Here is a 22043-nt window from a genome sequence, read left to right as displayed (position 1 = left end):
AACATGTGTGGCCATTCTGCTCGATAAGGAAAACCCCACCAATATTTTTGTTGTACCTTTTTATTATAATTATCTTTACGTCGCATCGACACAGATAGGTTTTACGGCGACGATGGGATAGGAAAGGGCTAGGAGTGGGAAGGTAACGGCCGTGGCCATAATTAATGTACAGCCCTAGCATTTGCCTAGTGTGAAAATGGGAAACAACGGAAAACCATCTTCTGGGTTGTCGACAGTGGCTTTCGACCCACTATCTCCCGAATGCAAGCTCACAGTTTCGCGCTCGTAACTGCACGGCCAACTCGCTCGATGTAAATATTATTTGTAGCGGTAATATTTCTATAAACTCCTTAATCAGATGTCAACGAATAAATTAAAGTAACGTTCTTCGAGCGAGGAAAAATTACTCTAATGGAAAGTTCTCCCTTTCTCTTACACAGCTCTCGTCCTCATGTAGGGTAATCCCTTATTCGACAGTTCAAATGAAACTTGATCTCTCGTCAAATTATGTACTGTATAAATAGATTAGCCCGCCTCTGGGGAGTAGTGGAGGCCCAGGTTCGATTTCCGGCTCTCCCACGAAATTTGAAAAGTGATACGAGGGATGGAACAGGGTCCACTCAGCCTCGGGAGGTCAACTGAGTAGAGGGAGGGTCCGATTGTCTCCTCAGCCATCCTTGAAGTGTTTTCCGTGGTTTCCCACTTCTCCTCCAGGTAAATTCCGGAATGGTACCAAAACTTAAGACCACGGTCGCTTTCCTCCCTGTTTCTTGTCTATCCCTTCCAATCTTCCCATCCCACAAAAGGTTCCTGTTAAGCCTAGCAAGTGAGGCCACCTGGGCGAGATACTGGTCCTCCACCCCAGTTGTATCCTCTGACCCAAAAACTCTCACTCCAGGACACTTCCCTTGAGGTGGTCGAGGCGGGATCCCTCGCTGAGGTCTAGGGAAAAACCAACACTGGAGGGTAAACAGATTAAATAAATAAATAAATATAAATAAAAAGTGCATAGACTCAGGTGACAAAAAAATCACGAACTATAGATTTATAATAAATAATCAACAAACAATCGTAAAAATGTTCTCATTCTCCACCTAACACTGACACATTGTTTTCCTATCGCAGATTACAGGAAACCTCCAGATTGCATGCTAAACCACTGATGTTGCGCAACCCTCCTTTAGGCTTCACCGACCAAAATTTGAATGCTGTCATGTTGGCGTACTAGTTCTGGTCGTCGCCATGACAGCGCTCGAATAGTATACTTTTGGTCTCTACGCAATCAAACTGTGTAATTAGCTAGACAATTATGCAATTTGACACTTTCATGCTTAAAAAGGGGTGAATTAGTTGTTCTTGTTTGTTCATTTCCGATACTTTGGTTAATTACAATTTTACCCTGAAAATAATGATTCGTGGTGGGATTCACCGGATTGGGTGGAAACACCTCACGCTCACGATCTCGCGCAGATAAGCGGGGCATCTGCTACGGTCCACGTCGTGTGTTGTGAGCTGAAGCAGCAGTCAGACGTACAGTACATTCTTCATTGATACGACACTTCACCAACCATGAGTTCTAATTCATCTTTAAAAGTCAACTCGAAGGTAAGAATGTACCGTATAGCATTTTCTCTACTTAACATCGCTTTAGCGCAGGCAGTTTTTGTCTGGATAGGAAATACTGGAAGAAAAGGCGGACTCGTGGAGGATGCTATCGAAAAAATAGCCTACAGTAATAAAATTATAGTTTTGTCTGTACATTGAAAAATTTTACTTCATACTTCGTATTTATCTCGGATTAAGTAGACAAAGGTCGACATTTTAGTCTCGAAACCTCACGGGAATTCCTCGTGTAGAATTTCTCGACACTCTGCCAAGTTCAAAGACAGCCGCTGTCAGTATGCTTATACAGTGGGGTAGCGATATTAAGGGGCTCAACACAGGAAATGTCCATTTTCTTCGGTAATATCAGCCGTAGTTCGCCTCTCTGGTGTAGTGGTTAGCGTGATTAGCTGCCACCCCCGGAGGCCCGGGTTCGATTCCCGGCTCTGCCACGAAATTTGAAAAGTGGTACGAGGGCTGGAACGGGGTCCACTCAGCCTCGGGAGGTCAACTGAGTAGAGGTGGGTTCTATTCCCACCTCAGCCATCCTGGAAGTGGTTTTCCGTGGTTTCCCACTTCTCCTCCAGGCAAATGCCGGAATGGTACCTAACTTAAGGCCACGGCCGCATAGCAGGTGAGGCCGCCTGGGCGAGGTACTGGTCATTCTCCCCAGTTGTATCCCCCGACCCAGAATCTGAAGCTCCAGGACACTGTCCTCGAGGCGGTAGAGGTGGGATCCCTCGCTGAGTCCGAGGGAAAAGCCGAACCTGGAGGGTAAACAGATGATGATGATGATGAATATCAGCCGTAAAGAAACAATGCACGTATTAAAATATAAATTTGAATCTTACGTTTGCATGCCTTTTTCAATTACTGTGCAAGATATAATAAGAGGAGATATTCTTGATTATTATACCGTATTTATATTTTTCAAAAACAAACATCCATACATCCCGCCGTATTTTAGTTTGTCTACAATGTGTGTATAGCAGTAACATAGAAAATATGTTAGATCCTTTATATCTGATACAATTTTAATGGGAGTCATTCACGAATTTTGATTGTTATTACTAAGTCAATAAGCGGCGTGCATCGCTGTCGTGAAAATTAATGTTCGGTCATAAAGAAACGGATTAACTGGCGATGATAGGTGTGATTATTCCTGTAAGTAGAAGTACAACTCGGCAACCATCATCTCTTTAACACTAATCAGGAGGAGGTCCGGCACTCCGAAGGATGAAGGTATCGGCAAAAGAAATGGAAAAGTCACGAATGGCGAGATAGTGGAAGACTCCCAAGGCCTCGCAAGCCTAATACCGTCGGGGTCGGGAAAGAACAAGAGTTGACCAAGGGAGGTCGGATAGGATAGATGAAAGTGAGGAGTCTGGCACAAGTAAGTGGTAGCAATGCCAGGACTCAGCTAAGGGACCCGTGGTCGCCAACCCACACTCCAAAGTTCACAGCGCCTGGGGCTCCGTTTAGTCGCCTCTTAGGACAGGCAGGGGATATCGTGGGTGATATTCTACCGCCCCCACCCACAGGGGGGCGCATTTGAAGGAATGATCAGTCGAATATATATATATTGCTATTTGCTTTACATCTCACCGACACAGATAGGTCTTCTGGCAACGATGGGATAGGAAAGGCCTAGGAATGGGAAGGAAGCGGACGTGGCCTTAATTGAGGTGCAGCCCCAGCATTTGCCTGGTGTGAAAATGAGAAACAACGGAAAACCATCTTCAAGGCTGCCGACAGTGGGGTTTAAACCCACTATCTCCCGGATGCAAGCTCACAGCTGTGCGCTCGTAATCGCACAGCCAACTCGCCCGGTAGTCGAAGAATTAAAGAAAAGAGAGTCGTAATACGGGAAGTGTGGCAGGGGCGGGATTAAAGAAAGATTAAGAAATAAAGATTAAATCTAAACAAAAACGTGATTAAAATGTTGGTACTAGTATTAACTAAGAAAATAACTTTTTTTTTTAGCGAATCAATCAATCACTACTGATCTGCATTTAGGGCGGTCGCCCAGATGGCAGATTCGCTATCTGTTGTTTTCCTAGCCTTTTCTTAAATGATTGCAAAGAAATTGGACATTTTTTTGAACATCTCCCTTGGTAAGTTATTCCAATCCCTAACTCCTCTTCCTATAAACGAATATTTGCCCCAAATTGTCCTCTTGAATTCCAGCTTTATCTTCATATTGTGATCTTTCCTACTTTTAAAGACACCACTCAAACTTATTCGTCTACTGATGTCATTCCACGCCATCTCTCCACTGACACCTCGGAACATACCACTCGTCTCCTTTCTCCCAAGTCTTCCCAGCCCAACTTTACAACATTTTTGTAATGCTACTCTTTTTCGGAAATCATCCAGAATAAATCAACCTGCATTTCTTTGTATTTCTTCCAGTTCTTGAATCAAGTAATCCTGGTGAGGGTCCCATACACTGGAACCATACTCTAGTTGGGGTCTTACCAGAGACTTATATGCCCTCTCTTTTACATCCTTACTACAACCCCTAAATGCCTTCATAACCATGTGCAGAGATCTGTACCCTTTATTTACAATCATATTTGTGTGATTACCCCAATGAAGATCTTTCTTTATATTAACAACCTAGGTACTTACAATGATCCCCAAAAGGGACTTTCACCCCATCAACGCAGTAATTAAAACTGAGAGGACTTTTCCTATTTGTGAAACTCACAACCTGACTTTTAACCCCGTTTATCATCATACCATTGCCTACTGTCCATCTCACAACATTATCAAGGTCATTTTGCAGTTGCTCACAATCTTGTAACTTGTTAATTACTATATACAGAATATCATCATCTGCAGAAAGCCTCATCTCCAATTCCACTTCTTTACACATATAAGAAATCATAAAAGTCCAATAATTCTGCCTTGAGGAATTCCCCTCTTATTATTCCAGGGACAGAAAAAGCTTCGCCTACTCTAATTCTCAGAGCTATATTTTCTAGGAACTTAGCCACTCATTCAGTCACTCATTTGTCAAGTCCAATTGTACTAGTTTTTGCCAGTAGTCTCCCATGATCCACCCTATCAAATGCCTTAGATAGGTCAATCGCGATACAATCCATTTGACCTCCTGAATCCAGGATATCTGCTATATTTTGCTGGAATCCTACAAGTTGAGCTTCAGTGGAATAACCTTTCCTAAACCCAAACTGGCTTCTATCAAACCAGTTATTAATTTTGCATATATGTCTAATATAATCAGAAAGAATGCTTTCCCCAAAGCTTTCATGCAATGCATGTCAAAATATCCTTCTCCACTGAAATGGCGTATAGCTTTTAGTGCCGAGAGAGTCCGAGGACATGTTCGGCTTGCCAGGTGCAGGTATTTTGATTTGAGGCCTGTAGGCGACCTGCGCGTCGTGATGAGGATGAAGTGACAGTGAAGACAACACATACACCCAGCCCCCGTGCCAGCGAAATTAATCAATGATGGTTAAAAACCCGGGCCTGCTGGGAATCGAGCCCGGAACCCTTGTGACCAAAGGCCAACACGCTAACCATTTAGCCATGGTGCCGGACTCCTTCTCAACTATTTATAGGCTATGTGTTTTTCTCAGTGTCTTTCTTGAGGTGCAATAGGATGAGAACACAAAATGCATCGACTAAACAATTAGTATCTTCTTCTTCTTCTAATAATAACACTTTTACCTCACTTGAAATATCGCAGGTGCATATGTGGTTTTGGCCCTGTTTTACGGCTGGATGCCCTTCTTGACGTCAACCCTATGGGGAGGGATGTATTCACTATTGCATGTTTCTGGTTTCTGGTTGGTAGTGTCTTGCGTTGTCTCAATATGAAGATGCGAGTGTTGGGACAAACACACTCAGTCTCAGAGCCAGAAGTATAAATCAATATGCTTTTAAACTTCCCGACCCGGCCGGGAATCGAACCCTGGGCTGTCTGAATGGAAGGCCTTAACATTGGCCATACAGCCAAGGAGTCAGACCAAATAAAAAAGATTCCTATTATTCAAGATTTTTAAAATAGTTATTTCTTTTTACATGTGGCTTTACATCGCACCTACACGGATAGGTCTTACGGCGACGATGGGATAGGAAAGGCCTGGGAGTTAGAAGGAAGCAGCCATGGCCTTAACTAAGGAACAGCCCCATCATTTGCCTGGTGTGAAATTGGGAAACCACGGAAAACCGTCTTCAGGGCTGCCGACAGTGGGAATCGAACCCACTATCTCCGGGATGCAAGCTCACAGCCACGCGCCCCTAACCGCACGGCCAACTCGCCTGCTAAGAGTCAATATTATTAACTCTCAACAGGTTTCTTCTTTCTGACAGTGATACCATTGAAGACTATGTAGACAACTGGTGATTCCACTGATAGCAGAAAGTAAACTGTAGTGACACAGCACTCTGTTCTCATTGGTGAACCCCCGGTGGGTGGGGGCGGTATTCCCTGCCTGTCATAAGAGTCAACTAATAAGGGCTCCAGGGGCTCTGAACTTGGGAGCGTGGGTTGGTGATCATAGCAGAGTCCTGACATTGCTTCCACTTGTGCCAGACTCCTCACTTTCAACTGTCCTGCTAGGATTCTTTCATTTTCATGCCCTTTGTGGCCCTTGTCTCATTTTCAATCAGTCACTACTGATCTGCTTTTAGGGCAGTCGCCCAGGTGGCAGATTCCCTATTTGTTGTTTTCCTAGCCTTTTCTTAAATGATTGGAAAGAAATTGGAAATTTATTGAATATCTCCCTTGGTAAGTTATTCCAATCCCTAACTCCCCTTCCTATAAACGAATATTTGCCCCAATTTGTCCTCTTGAATTCCAACTTTATCTTCATATTGTGATCTTTCCTACTTTTAAAGACACCATCCAAACTTATTCGTCTACTAATGTCCCCCTATGCCATCTCTCCACTGACAGCTCGGAACATACCACTTATTACAAGTTGTCCATTTCATCACCGTATCGATGAATATAATCAAGAAGTTAGTAAAATAACCACCTAATCGATTAGGTGGTTATTTTACTAACTTCTTGAACATACCACTTAGTCGAGCAGCTCGGTCTCCTTTCTCCCAAGTCTTCCCAGCCCAAACTTTGCAACATTTTTGAAACGCTACTCTTTTGTCGGAAATCGCCCAGAATAAATCGAGCTGCTTTTCTTTGGATTTTTTCCAGTTCCTGAATCAAGTAATCCTGGTAAGGGTCCCATACACTGGAACCATACTCTAGTTGGGGTCTCACCAGAGACAAATAAGCTCTCTCCTTTACATCCTTACTACAACCCGTAAATACTCTCATAACCATGTGCAGAGATCTGTACCCTTTATTTACAATCATATTTATGTGACTACCCCAATGAAGATCTTTCCTTATATTAATACCTAGGTATTTACAATGATCCCCAAAAGGAACTTTCACCCCATCAACGCAGTAATTAAAACTGAGAGGACTTTTCCTATTTGTGAAACTCACAACCTGACTTTTAACCCCGTTTATCATCATACCATTGCCTACTGACCATCTCACAACATTATCAAGGTCATTTTGCATTTGCTCACAATCTTTTAACTTGTTAATTACTATGTACAGAATAACATCATCTGCAGAAAGCCTTATCTCCGATTCCACTTCTTTACACATATCATTTACACATACAAGAAATCATAAAAGTCCAATAATACTGCCTTGAGGAATTCCCCTCTTAATTATTCCAGGGACAGGAAAAGCTTCACCTACTCTAATTCTCAGAGTTATATTTTCTAGGAACTTAGCCACACATTCAGTCACTCTTTTGTCTAGTCCAATTGCACTCGCCACACATTCAGTCACTCTTTTGTCTAGTCCAATTGCACTCATTTTTGCCAGTAGTCTCCCATGATCCACCCTATCAAATGCCTTAGATAGGTCAATTGCGATACAATCCATTTGACCTCCGGAATCCAGGATATCTGCTGTATTTTGCTGGAATCCTACAAGTTGAGCTTCAGTGGAATAACCTTTCCTAAACCCAAACTGCCTTCTATCAAACCAGTTATTAGTTTTGCAAACATTTCTAATACAATCAGAAAGAATGCTTTCCCAAAGCTTACATACAACGCATGTCAAACTGACTGGCCTGTAATTTTCAGCTTTATGTTTATCACCCTTTCCTTTGTATACAGGGGCTACTGTAGCAACTCTCCATTCATTTGGCAAAGTTCCTTCATGCAAACAATAATCAAACAAGTACTTCAGATATGGTACTATATCCCAACCCATTGTCTTTAGTATATCCCCTGAAACCTTATCAATTCCAGCTGCTTTTCTAGTTTTCAACTTTTGTATCTTACTGTAAATGTCATTGCTGTCATAGGTAAATTTTAATACTTCTTTAGTATTAGTCACCTCCTCTATCTGGACATTATCCTTGTAACCAACAATCTTTACATACTGCTGACTGAATACTTCTGCCTTTTGAAGATCCTCACATACACACTCCCCTTGTTCATTAATTATTCCTGGAATGTCCTTCTTGGAACCTGTTTCTACCTTAAAGTACCTGTAAATACTCTTCCATTTTTTACTAAAATTAGTGTGGCCACCAATTATGCTTGCCATCATGTTATCCTTAGCTGACTTCTTTGCTAGATTCAATTTCCTAGTAAGTTCCTTCAATTTCTCCTTACTTCCACAGCCATTTCTAACTATTTCTTTCCAACCTGCACCTCCTTCTTAATCTCTTTACTTCCCTGTTATAATATAGTGGATACATGGGCGCCCGCAAGGGGGGGCAAGGGGGGGGGCGCTTGCCCCCCCCCCCCCCTTGGAATTCTAAAAAGTTTATGTTCAGTTGTTTAATATCATACCAGATTATTTCATAAACTGAACTTACTGACAGTCATCGAGCATCTGTTATATTCGCAAATTTCTGTAAACAATTTAATGTTGCTGACGTTATATTGGTATTTATATTCAAGCAAATTGTTAATGTGCCCCCCCTTTGAAAAGATCCTGCGGGCGCCCATGAGTGGATATTTACCATTCCTTACCACCTTTAGAGGTACAAACCTATTTTCACATTCCTTAACAATTGCTTTAAACCCATCCCAGAGGTTTAGCTGATACCTTCATTTTTTGAAGTGTTAGATTCCTTCCATTTTTTCTTGCTGGTTAGTGTTATATAGAGGATGGTAGCCTAGTTGTAATTCCTCTTTAAATAAATATCACCACCACCACTCATAAGTGATCCACCCTATCAAATGCCTTAGATAAGTCAATTGCAATATAGTCCAATTGACCTCCTGAATCCAGGATATCTGCTATATCTTGGTGGAATCCTACAAGTTGGGCTTCAGTGGAATAACCTTTCCTAAACCCAAACTGCCTTCTATCAAACCAGTTATTAATTTTGCAAACATGTCTAATACAATCAGGTTCCGTAAAGATGATGAACACACCGGTAAGTACATCTGGCGCAATTGGTAAGTGCTATTAGGTAAATCCATATAAAAACTACTTCTTTTGTTTGAAAAGATTTAATCTTTCCTTGATTGAAAAGTTTAGGACTGAGGAGAAGCAGAATTTACCTTTCCTTGATAATAAAGCTAATGAAGTATCATATTTTATTGAGGGATACCAGTATATTAATTATAATTTTGAAATGACTGTTCTACAGTAGTTGCTGACAGCTTTTGGTCTGGGGATTTAGTGTTGATTAAATGTATTTATTTATTTATTTTTTACAGTATATTCTGCTAGTTGTTTATCGAGTCGTACCCGCTCTTTTAGGAATGGGAAAGAAGGCTTCTTGGTGACTGGAATAAGAATACAAATCTTATACACGAGCTTATTGCTTTCTGAAATGTCATTGTTTGTTCTACGGTTATGTCAGTTAATAATAATAATAATAATAATAATAATAATAATAATAATAATAATAATAATAATAATAATAATAATTGAATACTGACAATAATATCTCTCACTTCTACATATAATGCAAGGGTGTGATATAATTATGTACTATCACAACTTTATGATGGAGTTTCAGAGTAGGCAAATGTGATGTTTGGAGGATTTAAAAACCTAGGTTGTCCTGCTATGTTTGCTTGTGTTTTCTTTGGCTTAATTAATAGGTAGTTCTCTTTTGCATACGGCCTAATTGAATTTTAAGCAGAGTTCATTAGGTAGATTACATTGTCAGTGTTGGTTTTCACTAATATTTTCAGAATAATTTACGATATTAGAAAGTGTTCCTAACACATTCTAAAGTACATGAAATACACCCCAATGTTGAAATATTATTATTTTTAAAATTTTTTTTAGAAACAAAAAATTAAGAACCAGGTCAGTCAAAAGCTGTGGAAAAGGGTATCAGAGAGCTCTCTTGGTGTTCCCTGGCTTGACTACACTCCTGCATAGGTAACATCCTACGTCATTAAAGACAATATTGGTGCTGACATTTTTAGACAATGGATCGCTTTCAAAATGTTACAAACCGAACGAAACTTCTGCACTGGGGTGAGCACAGTTAAAGTTATCTGGTAAGGGAGCTATTGGTTGTATATTCTTTACCAGTTCTACATTCTCTATCCAGGAGTTCTAATTCATCTCTTAACTCAAAGAGAGCATTATCACTTTTTCTTTCTTGTTCTATTTTATGTCTGTGATAGGGAGAATTCAAAACTGGGAGTGTAACTTTAATTATAACTGCCGATGGTAGGGAGTGAACCCTGAATCTCCTTAGCTGATGGTGATTCTCTTATCTTTGCATCACATTACCGTTAATAAAGTACATATTATTACAGCACTTCAGCACTATAATAAAAGAAACCACCCTGGTTTGCCAAGTTTTTGTCATTAGGCATTGTTTCTAGAGAAATAGGTACAGTATATGCCTCTGCCTTAAAAAACACTGTTGGCTTTACTGTACAATGTCCAGATATTCTGCAAGCCTACATAAAATGTAGATGTAACCAAAGACCAGTAACAATTTTTACCCCTGATTCCGATGTGAAATGTTCACATTCTGATTCATTTGAGCAGGCGAGTTGGCCGTGCAGTTAGAGGTGCACACCCAGGAGAAAATGGGATTGAACTCCACTGTTGGCAGCCCTGAAGATGGTTTTCTGGGGTTTCCCATTTTCACACCAGACAGATGCTGGTACCTTAATTAAAGCCATGGATGCTTCCTTCCCACTCCTAGGCCTTTCCTAGGCCATTGTCGCCATAAAACCTGACTCCCATAAATGAGATGTACTTCATATTTTATTGTCTTTGAAACATTGTCACACCGCTATTTTCTTGTCCCTCTCTGTTACCTACGATTTTTCTGGAGTTAGAGGCTGGTGTGCTGTGCCGGTACCTAGTGGGGGTATGGGTTGTGCCACTGTTCCCACTGTTGTCCACTTGCTAGTCTTACTTCAGCACTAGCAGAATGTACCCTTAATTGACTTACAACATTTGCACACTGGTGTCCAGTCTGAATTAGCAGGACTGACTAAGAACCGGCTAAATAACCAGCTAAACAGCCCTCAGCTTGCAGCTGCTATGGAACACATCCTTTCATACAATACCTAATATACCAAATATCTTATTTTCTATGAATATGGCAAGGCAACAAAAAGAGATGAAATAGTGTCAAGTGAAAGCAAGGCTTTATTGGCAAACAGGTGATCTTATGGCTTTTGGGTTCCAGATAATGCTAACAGCGTTTAGCTTTCTCACGCTGTGCTCATTACAAGACCCAGTCAGGGTACAGTAACCATAAGCTGAGAGATTACGAAGGTGTGAGGTGAATGACTGCCCCTTGTGACATGTGTCACATCTTAACTAAACATCTACTTCCCTTTTCTGTCAGTACTGTTATATGCATAACACATCTGATGAGTGGAGAAAGACTGTGTGATGTTGTGTTTACTAAATTACACCCAAAAGTTGGATGTTGATGGGAATTAACATGTGGCACATTGACATTAACCTTGGATAGAAGCTCAGAATTGTCCAAGTTATTAATTGGGCTATTTAGGCATTGATGTTTAATTTGCTGCCTGTTTTCCAGTGCAATCTGAAATCTACCAGTAACTTAATTCTATAACATTTCATAACACAGAAATCTTGAAAATCATCTTACAAAGGACATTTTCTATCATTTGCTTACAGTTATCCCATCTTGGATACCAGATATTAAAAAAATCCATAAAACTACAGCCCCAAAGGGCTTTGGCCTACGAAGCGACTGCTGTTCCTCCCAAAAGCGTGCATGTCGGCATGACGAATTGCCTCGGCCGTTATTCTCGGCTTTCTAGACCGGGGTCGCTATATCATGGTCAGAAAGGCTGAGTGGATTTGGCACCAACCCACAAATCCAGTTAAAAGTTCTCTGACCTGGCCAGGCATACAACCCAAGATCTCTGGGTAAGAGGCAAGCATGCTCCCCTATATCACAGCATGGCCTTTGGATTCCCAATAATGCTTATGTACAGTATTCTAGGTTATATTGCACAAAATTTGAACAGAGCAGCATTTAGCTTTCTCACGCTGTGCTCATTACAAGACCCAGTCAGGGTACAGTAACCATAAGTCGTTCACTTCTATTACCCACTATTGTGTGTCCATTTCAAGCTGGAAGCAGAACTACTTTTTAAATTTTAGTGAGGGAGATAGAAGAGCACTTTAATCTGTCCAAGGTTCAAATGCTGTGGAATTACATACATACATCTCCATAATAGATTGTTGTGCCTTTTAGCATTCAAGTCTGTAAGCCTCTGTGCTCTGTGTATTTATTAAACGCATCCACAATTCTCTATTTGTACCTAGCTCTGTAGCCTCATATGTTCTGTACCTCTAATGTTTAAATAATTGGAAACTGAATCTAACCATCGTCGTCTTGGTATCCCTTGACTTCTCTAACCCACAAGAAATGAATTTCATAGTTAGTTGGCATTGTCAATGTTAATATGTTGGGAGTTCTTAACCATAGTGTCCACAGAAATGTTCTCTCAAGTTTCCCTGACTTCCCCTGACCTACTAAGAAAAATTTCCCTAACTCACGAAAACTGAGCGGCAAGTTAATCGCCAAACGGCATGTTTTACAAGAAGAAAAAAAGGAAATTCCAGCCTCCACCAATCCCATAACTCATCTAATTCTTTCTCCCCTTCCTTTTTTTCAATGATTTATGGAAAAACTATAATTACACTGACGGGCACTTTATCTATATATTGTACCGGTTACGACCTGTACATAAGTATTTTTTGAGCATAAGTTACGTTTATTTACCACGCGTAATGTTCCGAGCGCGCCTGGTTTGTTTACCAGCAGCGAGGACCAGCTAGCGAGTGTATGACGACTGTGAGCTGTGACGTAGCCACAGGGGCTAGCTAGACCGCCCGCTCGTCTCAACACGTGTTACCAGCCTTGACTGGTATTTTCTGGATTCCACGTCACTTGTTCTAGAGAGTTCGATGGAGAAAATTTTGAAATTTCTATAATAATGATGCTAGCGAGTCGAGCGATATGTCATCTTGTTTGGGATCACCTAAACGTCCCAATGCTCGAGTTTCAAGCAAATCCATCGAGGGATTCGGGAGATATTCAATCAAACCGTATTATGACGTAGACATCCCGGATTGAATAAAAGGAGGACCTACTGTAGCCTATTCACACAGTCTCAGCTGAGTAGTCAGCGGGGACACTCTTGCTGCTACTATCATCGTGGAACTCTGTCATTATACAAGTGTGGGAAGACGATTCTTCCAAGTACTATAAAGTGGACTCATAAGACTACGAGTGTTGTAGAATATTTTCTAAGTCTTCGTAATTGAACTTAGAATATTTACAAGTGTTAATTAAATGGACTTGTATTATTTACGTGCCTTCGAGACTGAAACTTTTCTAAGTGTTTGGACTTGTATTATTTACGTGTCTTCGAAGCGGGAATTTTTCTAAGTGTTCATGAAATGGACTTGTATTATTTACATGGGTTTGAGACCAGAATTCTTCTAAGTGTTAATTAAATGGACTTGTATTATTTACGTGCCTTCAAGACTGAAACTTTTTTAAGTGTTTGGACTTGTATTATTTATGTGTCTTCGAAGCTGGAATTTTTCTAAGTGTTCATGAAGTGGACTTGTATTATTTACATGGGTTCGAGACCAGAATTCTTCTAAGTGTTCATTGAATGGACTTGTATTATTTACGTGCCTTCGAGACTGAAACTTTTCTAAGTGTTCACTAAATGGACTTGTATTATTTACGCGTCTTCGAAGCTGAAATTTTTCTAAGTGTTCACTGAATGGACTTGTATTATTTTCATGTGTTCGAGACCAGAACTTTTCTACGTGATCATTGAATGGACTTGTATTATTTACGAGTATTCGAGATTGGAATTTTTCTAAGTGTTCGTGAAATGGACTTGTATTATTTACGTGGAATATTTGCGACTGTTGAGGAACTCATCCTTCTAATAGACAGTGATTGATTAACATTGCTAGTGATGAACTTTAACTTTCCAACGGCTTTAAACGAAGTTAGGATTTCGCTTACATTTACTCAAAGACTTGAACATTTGCCAGTGTTGGTTTAAAAGACTTATAAATTTCGTCAGTGAATTTATTTATGTGGAAGGACTTGTGTTTTCATCAGTGGTCACTCAAAGATATGAATTTCACCAGTGATTAACTTTAAATATATTCAAACTTCCAAGTGAATGGACTTGTGTTTTCATTCGAGTTTAGGCAAAGACTTGCACCTTCGCCGGTAATGAACTTTGAGTTTAACTATAATTTCACAAGAAGGGACTTGTATTTTTTCGTTGCCAAAAGTTATTCAGGGACGAGGATTTTCCTAGTGATGAACTCTAAATTATTAATACCACTCATATCGTTTTAGGAGTGTTGGAAGTCTTGATGTACAATTATCAAGAACTCTGCTTATAAGTTGATCATCCAAGGTTTTCATGGACTAAGTGCTACTAGTGACCTTGGGAACATCAATCCTCTCAGTCTCATTGGGCTGAGGTTGTACATGACTATCTACACCATCGCCTGGATCACCGGGGTTCAACCCGGGCCTCAGAGTTCGAGACATCTCTACTTGCCGTCAATCCAGACAGTCCAGCTGCCTCTGTCTGGAGTATCTGGAATCCCTGGAGTCTTCTGGAGGTGAGCTGGAGAACCCGAGCCATACTATTGGAATACGAGGAAGACAATCCATTTCTACTTAGAGGTAATGTGCAAATTCATGACTTATTTGAATAAACTCTTGTGCAATCAGAGTCAAAGTTTTTCTGTAGATAGGACTCTACCTCCTGTACCGAGCCCTAGCTACAATTAATCCAGTTTTTCGTCCTGAGAACTATAGTCATGCTACTTTAAAATTTAATCTGAGAGTCGGGCTCTTTTACTGGTACAATATATAATATATTGTTTAAAGGTAACATGTATGCCTAACATATACCTTTATCTTATAATCTCCAAGGAACAAAGTACAACTAACTTATTAATAGAGTAATTCAAATGAAAATGAAAATTAAAACCTACAACCTGTTTTCCAGTCATTGACCGGGTCAGGGATGTGCTGGACAAAGCAGAGGCGGGACAGGGTTTTCTCCGGGTACTCCGGTTTTCCCTGTCATCTTCATTCCAGCAACACTCTCCATCATGCATCATTTTTTTAACCTCAAGATCTACAGCAAGAGTGCTCAAGAACGTAAGATATCTACAAAAAAAATCACTTCAAAGTGCTACATGAACTTCTATTTTTAATTCTTTAATTCTTCAAGGAAAGCGTCATAATTGTTACAATTGTGTTGACTTCTTGCCATTTTTGTATTGGCTGATGATGACATGGACACATGTCGAAACCGGTCCCATACATATTAAACATGTTGCTACATTAATTTTGTGCAACAGTATTATTGTATTGAATAGGTGGAACATCTTTCTCTTTTTAGCATTGTAATTATTAGTTCAATACGGATCAGTGATGAAGTTTTTAACTTTAAATGTAATGAATGAAGCATATACAGGCTGTTAGTACGATGGGGTCGCCACTCCCAAAGTGATATATTAATGACTGATAGATGCTATGAAGAAATGTTAATGGAGAGTGTTGCTGGAATGAAGATGACAGGGAAAACTGGAATACTCGGAGAAAAACCTGTCCCGCCTCCGTTTTGTCCAGCACAAATCTCACATGGAGTGACCGGGATTTGAACCACGGTATCCAGCGGTGAGAGGCCGATGCGCTGCCGTCTGAGCCATGGAGGCTTCAGCGCTTAATTTTGCCTTAAATAGTGGATTATTCGCAGCTTCTCTAAGGTATTAAAAGTTTTTTTTTTTTTTTTTTTCAATGTACTTGTCACAGATTTGTCACTCTGATCATATATTTTAAGAGCTTGATCAACACAACATCCATTTTCTAACCATCTTATTGCAGTGAACTTGTAAGGAAATAAACAATAAATTCCATGGAATTAAACTTTATCCAATTAACCAAATCCTATTTTGAGCAGTGCTTGTTGTTATGTCTGTGTATTTAGCACGCCGAGCAGGGCTATCTTTAAAAAGATTGTGCAGTGATGTGAAAAAATTAAAATGACCCCAAACAATTTTGGAGATCCCAGTTTTCATGACTCAATTCACTGTATGCAAACTGCATATGCCTATATCAAGAAAAGATTTGGCCTCGGGGTTTAGCACTTGCATGTAATTTTCAAGTTTTTAAATAAAACTGAAGTTAACATTCGCCCAACGATTGAGATTTGCAAAATATTGCTTACAAGTAAGGACAGTCCATGTATAAACCCATCTAATAAGTGATCTGCGACTGCCCTGCCTAAAAATACACTATTCCAATACCTTATGACACTTTTGAAGATTTACATCCCTAAACCTTACACTAAGTCCGTTTGTCCCCTTTGGATAAATTTGTCTAATAATTCATCGAAACAGACAACGTAGTCAGAGCATTGTTTTAAATAATTTTGCAAACTTTCTTTAAAATATGGGGCTAATCCATTAGTCTTGCCCATAGTAAAGTTTTGAGCAATTTTACTGTCTTGGAACATTGTTTTGAATGTTGCGGACGTTTCATCACAAGAGTTGAGAAAAATTCTTCCAGTGACAACCTGGAGAGCCCATATGGTTTCAGCCGATATAAGATCATCTTTATTCACACTGCACGTCTTTAAACTCATTTGGTTTGTTCCTGGCACTGCTAATTCCTTTGTAGCTGTGGATGTAGTGCTAACTCTTGGCTGTGTATTTTCAAGTGGAGATGGAGTAGAGATATTCTTTGCAAAGAAAGACATTGTTGGCTGGGAAGACTTAGCTTTCATGTATTTTATGAGTAGGTCCTTTAGCATGAAAAGTGACTGCCTGTTTACCCATATTACTAAATTTTAACAATTTTCACCACACTTTACAATATGCTGAAGTTGCATCATTTACCAATATGTCCAACCTGCCACTCAGTTCAGGAAACATTTTACTGTCTATCCAAAGTTTATTAAATGTACACTGCTTGTTAGCCATTATCATGAGTTTCAAGAAAGCATCCGAGAACAGAAATAAAAAAGAATATCATAAAAATGGTTGAAAGAAATGACACGAGGGCACACAAAAATTGTAGAATAAATTAATCACTACTGATCTGCATTTAGGGCAGTCGCCCAGGTGGCAGATTCCCTATCTGTTATTTTCCTTGGCTTTTCTTAAATGATTGTTATGCATTTCTTGTGAAAAAATACCTGAAAAAGAAATGCTACAATAGCCTGGATTAACAGACTGGGGACTAAAAATATCCCCTCAAATCTATCATCAGGGAAGATTTCTCTGACTTTCCATATTTTTTTCTATTTCCCTGACTTTTCCTGATCTAAATGTTTCCCCTGGCTTACCCTGACTTTCCAGAATGTGGACACTATGTTAATGGTTGGATAATTCCAACTTTACAATACTATAAAATTTGTATTCCTTTTTCTATTTAAAAAGGGACACATTTTGTCTCACTTATATGAAACATCTTCATTCTTGATACAATTATAGTTTTAAAAAACCACATAATATTCCCGGTAGCAATCTAAAACAATGACTTACCCATAAATCTAGGAGTCAGTATGACTCAGTCAAATCATGCATAAAAATAACTGAACGCATTTCATATTGTTAACATATCTTGTGATGAAAACGTTATGTCATGAAGGTAGACTGATTTATAATTCTTGAATTAAAAAGTTCAATATTAGAATAACAATGTTCTCTCTCCATGACCAAGTCTGTTATTCCCGCAGGTAACCAATCCTTCATTCGCCTCACATGACCTAAGCCAGTTTATGCATACAGCTTCACCAATAGAGATCATTCCAAATTTAGCCATCATCTACTTATTCTGAGTACCCTCCTGCCATTGTTTCCACATATTTGTACTAGCAATCATTCTTACTACTTTCTTCTATGTTACTTCTAACTTATGAATAAGATATTCTGTGCCCACCCAGACTTCACCCCCATAAAGCCAAGTTGGTCTGAAAACAGTCCGGTCTACAGATAGTGCTGATCGCAATTGCAAGCTCATTGCATTCGTTTTGCTGCCCCTTGATTCAATCACACTTACTATGCTACCATCCTGGAAGAATATACATTCTAAATACATGAGATGATCTACCTGTTCCTGTTTTGTATCCCCAAGCTGACATTCAATTCTCTTGGATTTCTTACCTACTGACATTACTTTAATCTTGAAAAGGGTAAGTTTCATATGATACTTATTGCACTTATTACTTCCAGGTTTGAAGATATTAAACTGCAGGCTTTCAGCACAGTCTGCCAATAAGACCTAGTCATCAGAATAGGCCAAACTGCTTACTATATTTCCACCTAACTGAATCCCTCCCTGCTACTTTATACCTATCAGTACAGTAGATGTTCCGTGTAAACTATGAGCAACAAAGGTGAAATATTACAGCATTGTCTAAACCCTCTAAGTACCTTTGAAAAAATACTCACTATAGCTCAATTGTCAACATAAATGCCTTCGATAGCTTGTAATAATCTGTACTTAAACCCATAATCTTTCAATAGGGGTAACATATTTTCCCTCGGTACTCTCTCAAATGCCTTCTCTAAATTCACAAAACAGTAAAACATTACAATTCAAACCAAGAAAAGAAATGGTTCTACCTATTCAATCCATTTTTTTTTTTTTAGTAGTGTAGGCCCTACATTGAAACAACCGTCTATTCCTCCCGTAGCATTTTTCAATTACTTGATCCTTACAGCCCCTCTGTGGTCTGAAACCATGCTGGTTTTCATCCAACTTTCTCTCAACAACTGATAGCATCCTCCTTTCCAAAGTGCCAGTGAACACCTTGCCTGGTATACTGATCAGTGAAATACCTCTATAGTTTTTACAGTCCTTCCTGTTCCCTTGCAATTACAGCTAACGTCCAGTCAAAAGGTATTTTACTAATATCCATCAAAATTTTATTACTCTATGAAGTTATTTCATCGCCGCCTTCCCACTGTATTTCACCATTTCAGGCATAATTTCATCTATTCCAGCTACTTCATGACAATGAAGTTTGTTTACCATCCTTTCCACTTCCTCAAACATTATTTCATGGTCCACCTCCATGTGAATTTGGTTGTTTGCTATGTCAACAGAAAGATTTCCTTTTACAATGAGAAAATTTTCATTTTATTACTTTCACCTGTCCACACTCCCTGGGAGCTAATGTGAGTTCACCTGATTCATCCAAAACACAATTCATTTCTATTTTCCATCCCTTTCTAAGATAACTATTGTCAAGAAAGATTTCTCTGCTGCTTGACCTAGCGTTTTCAGGTTATTCCCAATTTTTATAACTTCCCCATCTTTCTTTCATTTACGTACAGTTCTCTGTTGCATCAGTCCTTTTTTGAGCCATTTCTGATCTGCCTCCTTTTTACTTCACCATTCCACCAAGGTTTTTGCTTTTTCACATCTCTGCATACAGTTGTTTCAAGGCAATTCCTTCTTTCTACTACAGTATTCCTATATGCTACTGACTCTCATTCTATTTCCTGAACATCCTTACCATTTATTCTTTGGAAATTTTCGCCAATCATATCCATGTATTCTGCCCTAATTTCCTTGTCCTGGATATTTGCTACCCTTGTTCGTCTACAGCACTTTCTCTATCCTAGGCCTAGAGATAGTGCACTATACATCAGATAGCGGTCTGTAACATCGAAAAATCTCCAGAATATCTGCACATTCCTAACATTTCCTGAATTTAAAATTGGTTCAGATAGTCTATTATGAATCTAGTGCCCCTACCCTCACAACTGTAGCTGTGAATAGCTGTATGCTTGCAAAATATATTCAGAACTGCTAAGCTCATACTAACATGGAAGTCCAGTAAACACTTCCAAATGTTCCCCTCATTGTTTCAAGGCAATTCCTTCTTTCTACTACAGTATTCCTATATGCTACTGACTCTCATTCTATTTCCTGAACATCCTTACCATCTTATAATCTTCAGTTCTATTTCCAACTCACACATTGAAATTGCATATTAGCTCTACCCTATCTTTGCTGTTGATGCCAACTACGATGTCACTCCATGCTTCATGAGACTTGCCGATTTCATCCACATCTGCACCCTCACATGGTGAATAGACTGAGACAATTCTTGTCCTAATTCTTTGAACCACTAAATCTTTTGCTCATTTAATTGCATGTAATAGTCTAACGCAATAGTATTGGTGATCACTAGTCCTGCTCCACACTCTGCCTTTCCCTTTTTTTAAAATATTTGTACATAGTATATTCGTTGCTAGGAATATTGATACTCTCTATAGCTACCTATCAATGTTGCAGTTAACTGGCGAGTGTATTTCTGGCTTGACTAGGCACGCCATTTAGGCACCAGACAGATTAGAAGTGGTCTGGGCTACAATAGTAGCCCGCGCGAGCATTGCTGTTTCAGTGCTCACACTGAGCGAGCAAAGGAAACGTCGCTGCGCAGGTGGCCAAGTAGATGACTTTCAAATCAGTCAGTGGTTAGAGGAAGGTAATGATAGTATTGTTAGTGGTGATAGTGATGATAGTGAACAGGATATACTTACACACGAAATACACCAAACTGAATCTTGAAGAAGGTACAAGCAGTGAGGAAGGTACCCCGACCGAGTGTCCAGCGACAAATGACGATGCAGGTACCGGCAGCATTCATTCCAGATGATTCACTGCCAAGGACAATTTCAAGTGGCTAAGGGATCATCCACGTACTAATGTGCGTACAAGAGCCCATAATATGATCGTGCACTTTCCTGGCCCTAAGGGAATTGCTTGTAGTGTGAAAACTGAACTTGAATATTTAGAATTTTTTATAGATAGAAATATAATACAAATGATTACCACAGCGACAAATGTTTATATATGTGAATTGAGAGACAAGTTTGAACGTGATTGATGCACAATTTACCGATTCAGAAATACGTGCTTTGATAGGGTGCTAAAATTCATTAAAATGTTCACAGAAACACTATGACAGTTTTTTAACCTGATATAGTTTTTATTTATTTATTTACCATGCAGATATGTTATAATGTACGTATTTAGGTATATATATAAATAAATTTAAAAGCTGTAATTCTTTTATTTCTATTTCCATGGTAGATTACCCTTAGTGTGAGATGCAATCTAATTTTTCTTCAAGGGTTTTTATTTTCTCTTCCCAACAAAAGCAAAACCTACATATGGTCTTCAAACTTGGCTTAGAATATGTACATACACTACTATTTAATGTATTATTACCAAAGAAACCTAAAAACAGCGCGTATGAGTCATTCAGATTGAATTTCAATATGGGATACATATGTAGCCCGCGCGAGTAACGCTGTGTCTGTTTCTAGCGCGAGTGTCCGAGCGTTAAGCGCACTTTATGTTCTCCTATCTCATCCTCATTTTCTCCCCTTACCCAAATATCATTAACAACTAACACATCCAGATGCATCACCTCTGGTGACTCAGCCAGTTCTACTTTCTTTGTGCCATAAGCCCCATTAATATTGATAATTCCCCATTTAATTCCATTTCGTTCAGCAAGTTGTTCCCAAGGAGACCCTCGCCTGTCAAAGAGAAGTAGATTTCCATTACTCCCATAGATTTGCGGCTTGCTTAAAATATTCTGAGCTTGCTTGGTAAAAGTAATGTGAAGGAGGATGCTACCCTGCTTTCACATCGTCCCAGTGAGAATCTCCCTTCTAACAGGTTAGGTACCACCTTTGGAGTATGTGGTTCTAGCCATCTGAGGACTTAGGGTGCCATTACTCAGAAAATGTTTGAGATGCCTGCTCCTATTCTATAACGAAACTGGTATTTGACACTCAAGTCCCTTCAACCATTGCCCATTGTTCATGAACTAGGATGTGTCTACAGTAACCCACTCCAGCATCCTGGATACTGTTT

At 39.5% G+C, this 22043-nt stretch overlaps 1 protein-coding gene across 1 annotated transcript in view; it reads left to right on the top strand.

Moving 5' to 3' along the window:
- The first annotated feature begins 1559 nt into the window (after positions 1-1559).
- The window catches only part of LOC137501201 (E3 ubiquitin-protein ligase sina-like), a 51171-nt gene continuing 30687 nt past the window's right edge, over positions 1560-22043 (top strand). The window contains exon 1 of the mRNA XM_068228062.1: positions 1560-1605. Coding sequence (XP_068084163.1) covers positions 1570-1605 — 36 coding nt within the window. The 5' untranslated portion in view covers positions 1560-1569. The remainder of the gene's footprint in view (positions 1606-22043) is intronic.

The sequence above is a fragment of the Anabrus simplex genome, chromosome 6 (genome assembly GCF_040414725.1).
Source record: "Anabrus simplex isolate iqAnaSimp1 chromosome 6, ASM4041472v1, whole genome shotgun sequence".
NCBI lineage: Eukaryota > Metazoa > Arthropoda > Insecta > Orthoptera > Tettigoniidae > Anabrus > Anabrus simplex.
The sequence above is the reverse complement of the archived record's forward strand: the minus strand, read 5'-3'. Positions and strand labels throughout refer to the sequence as shown.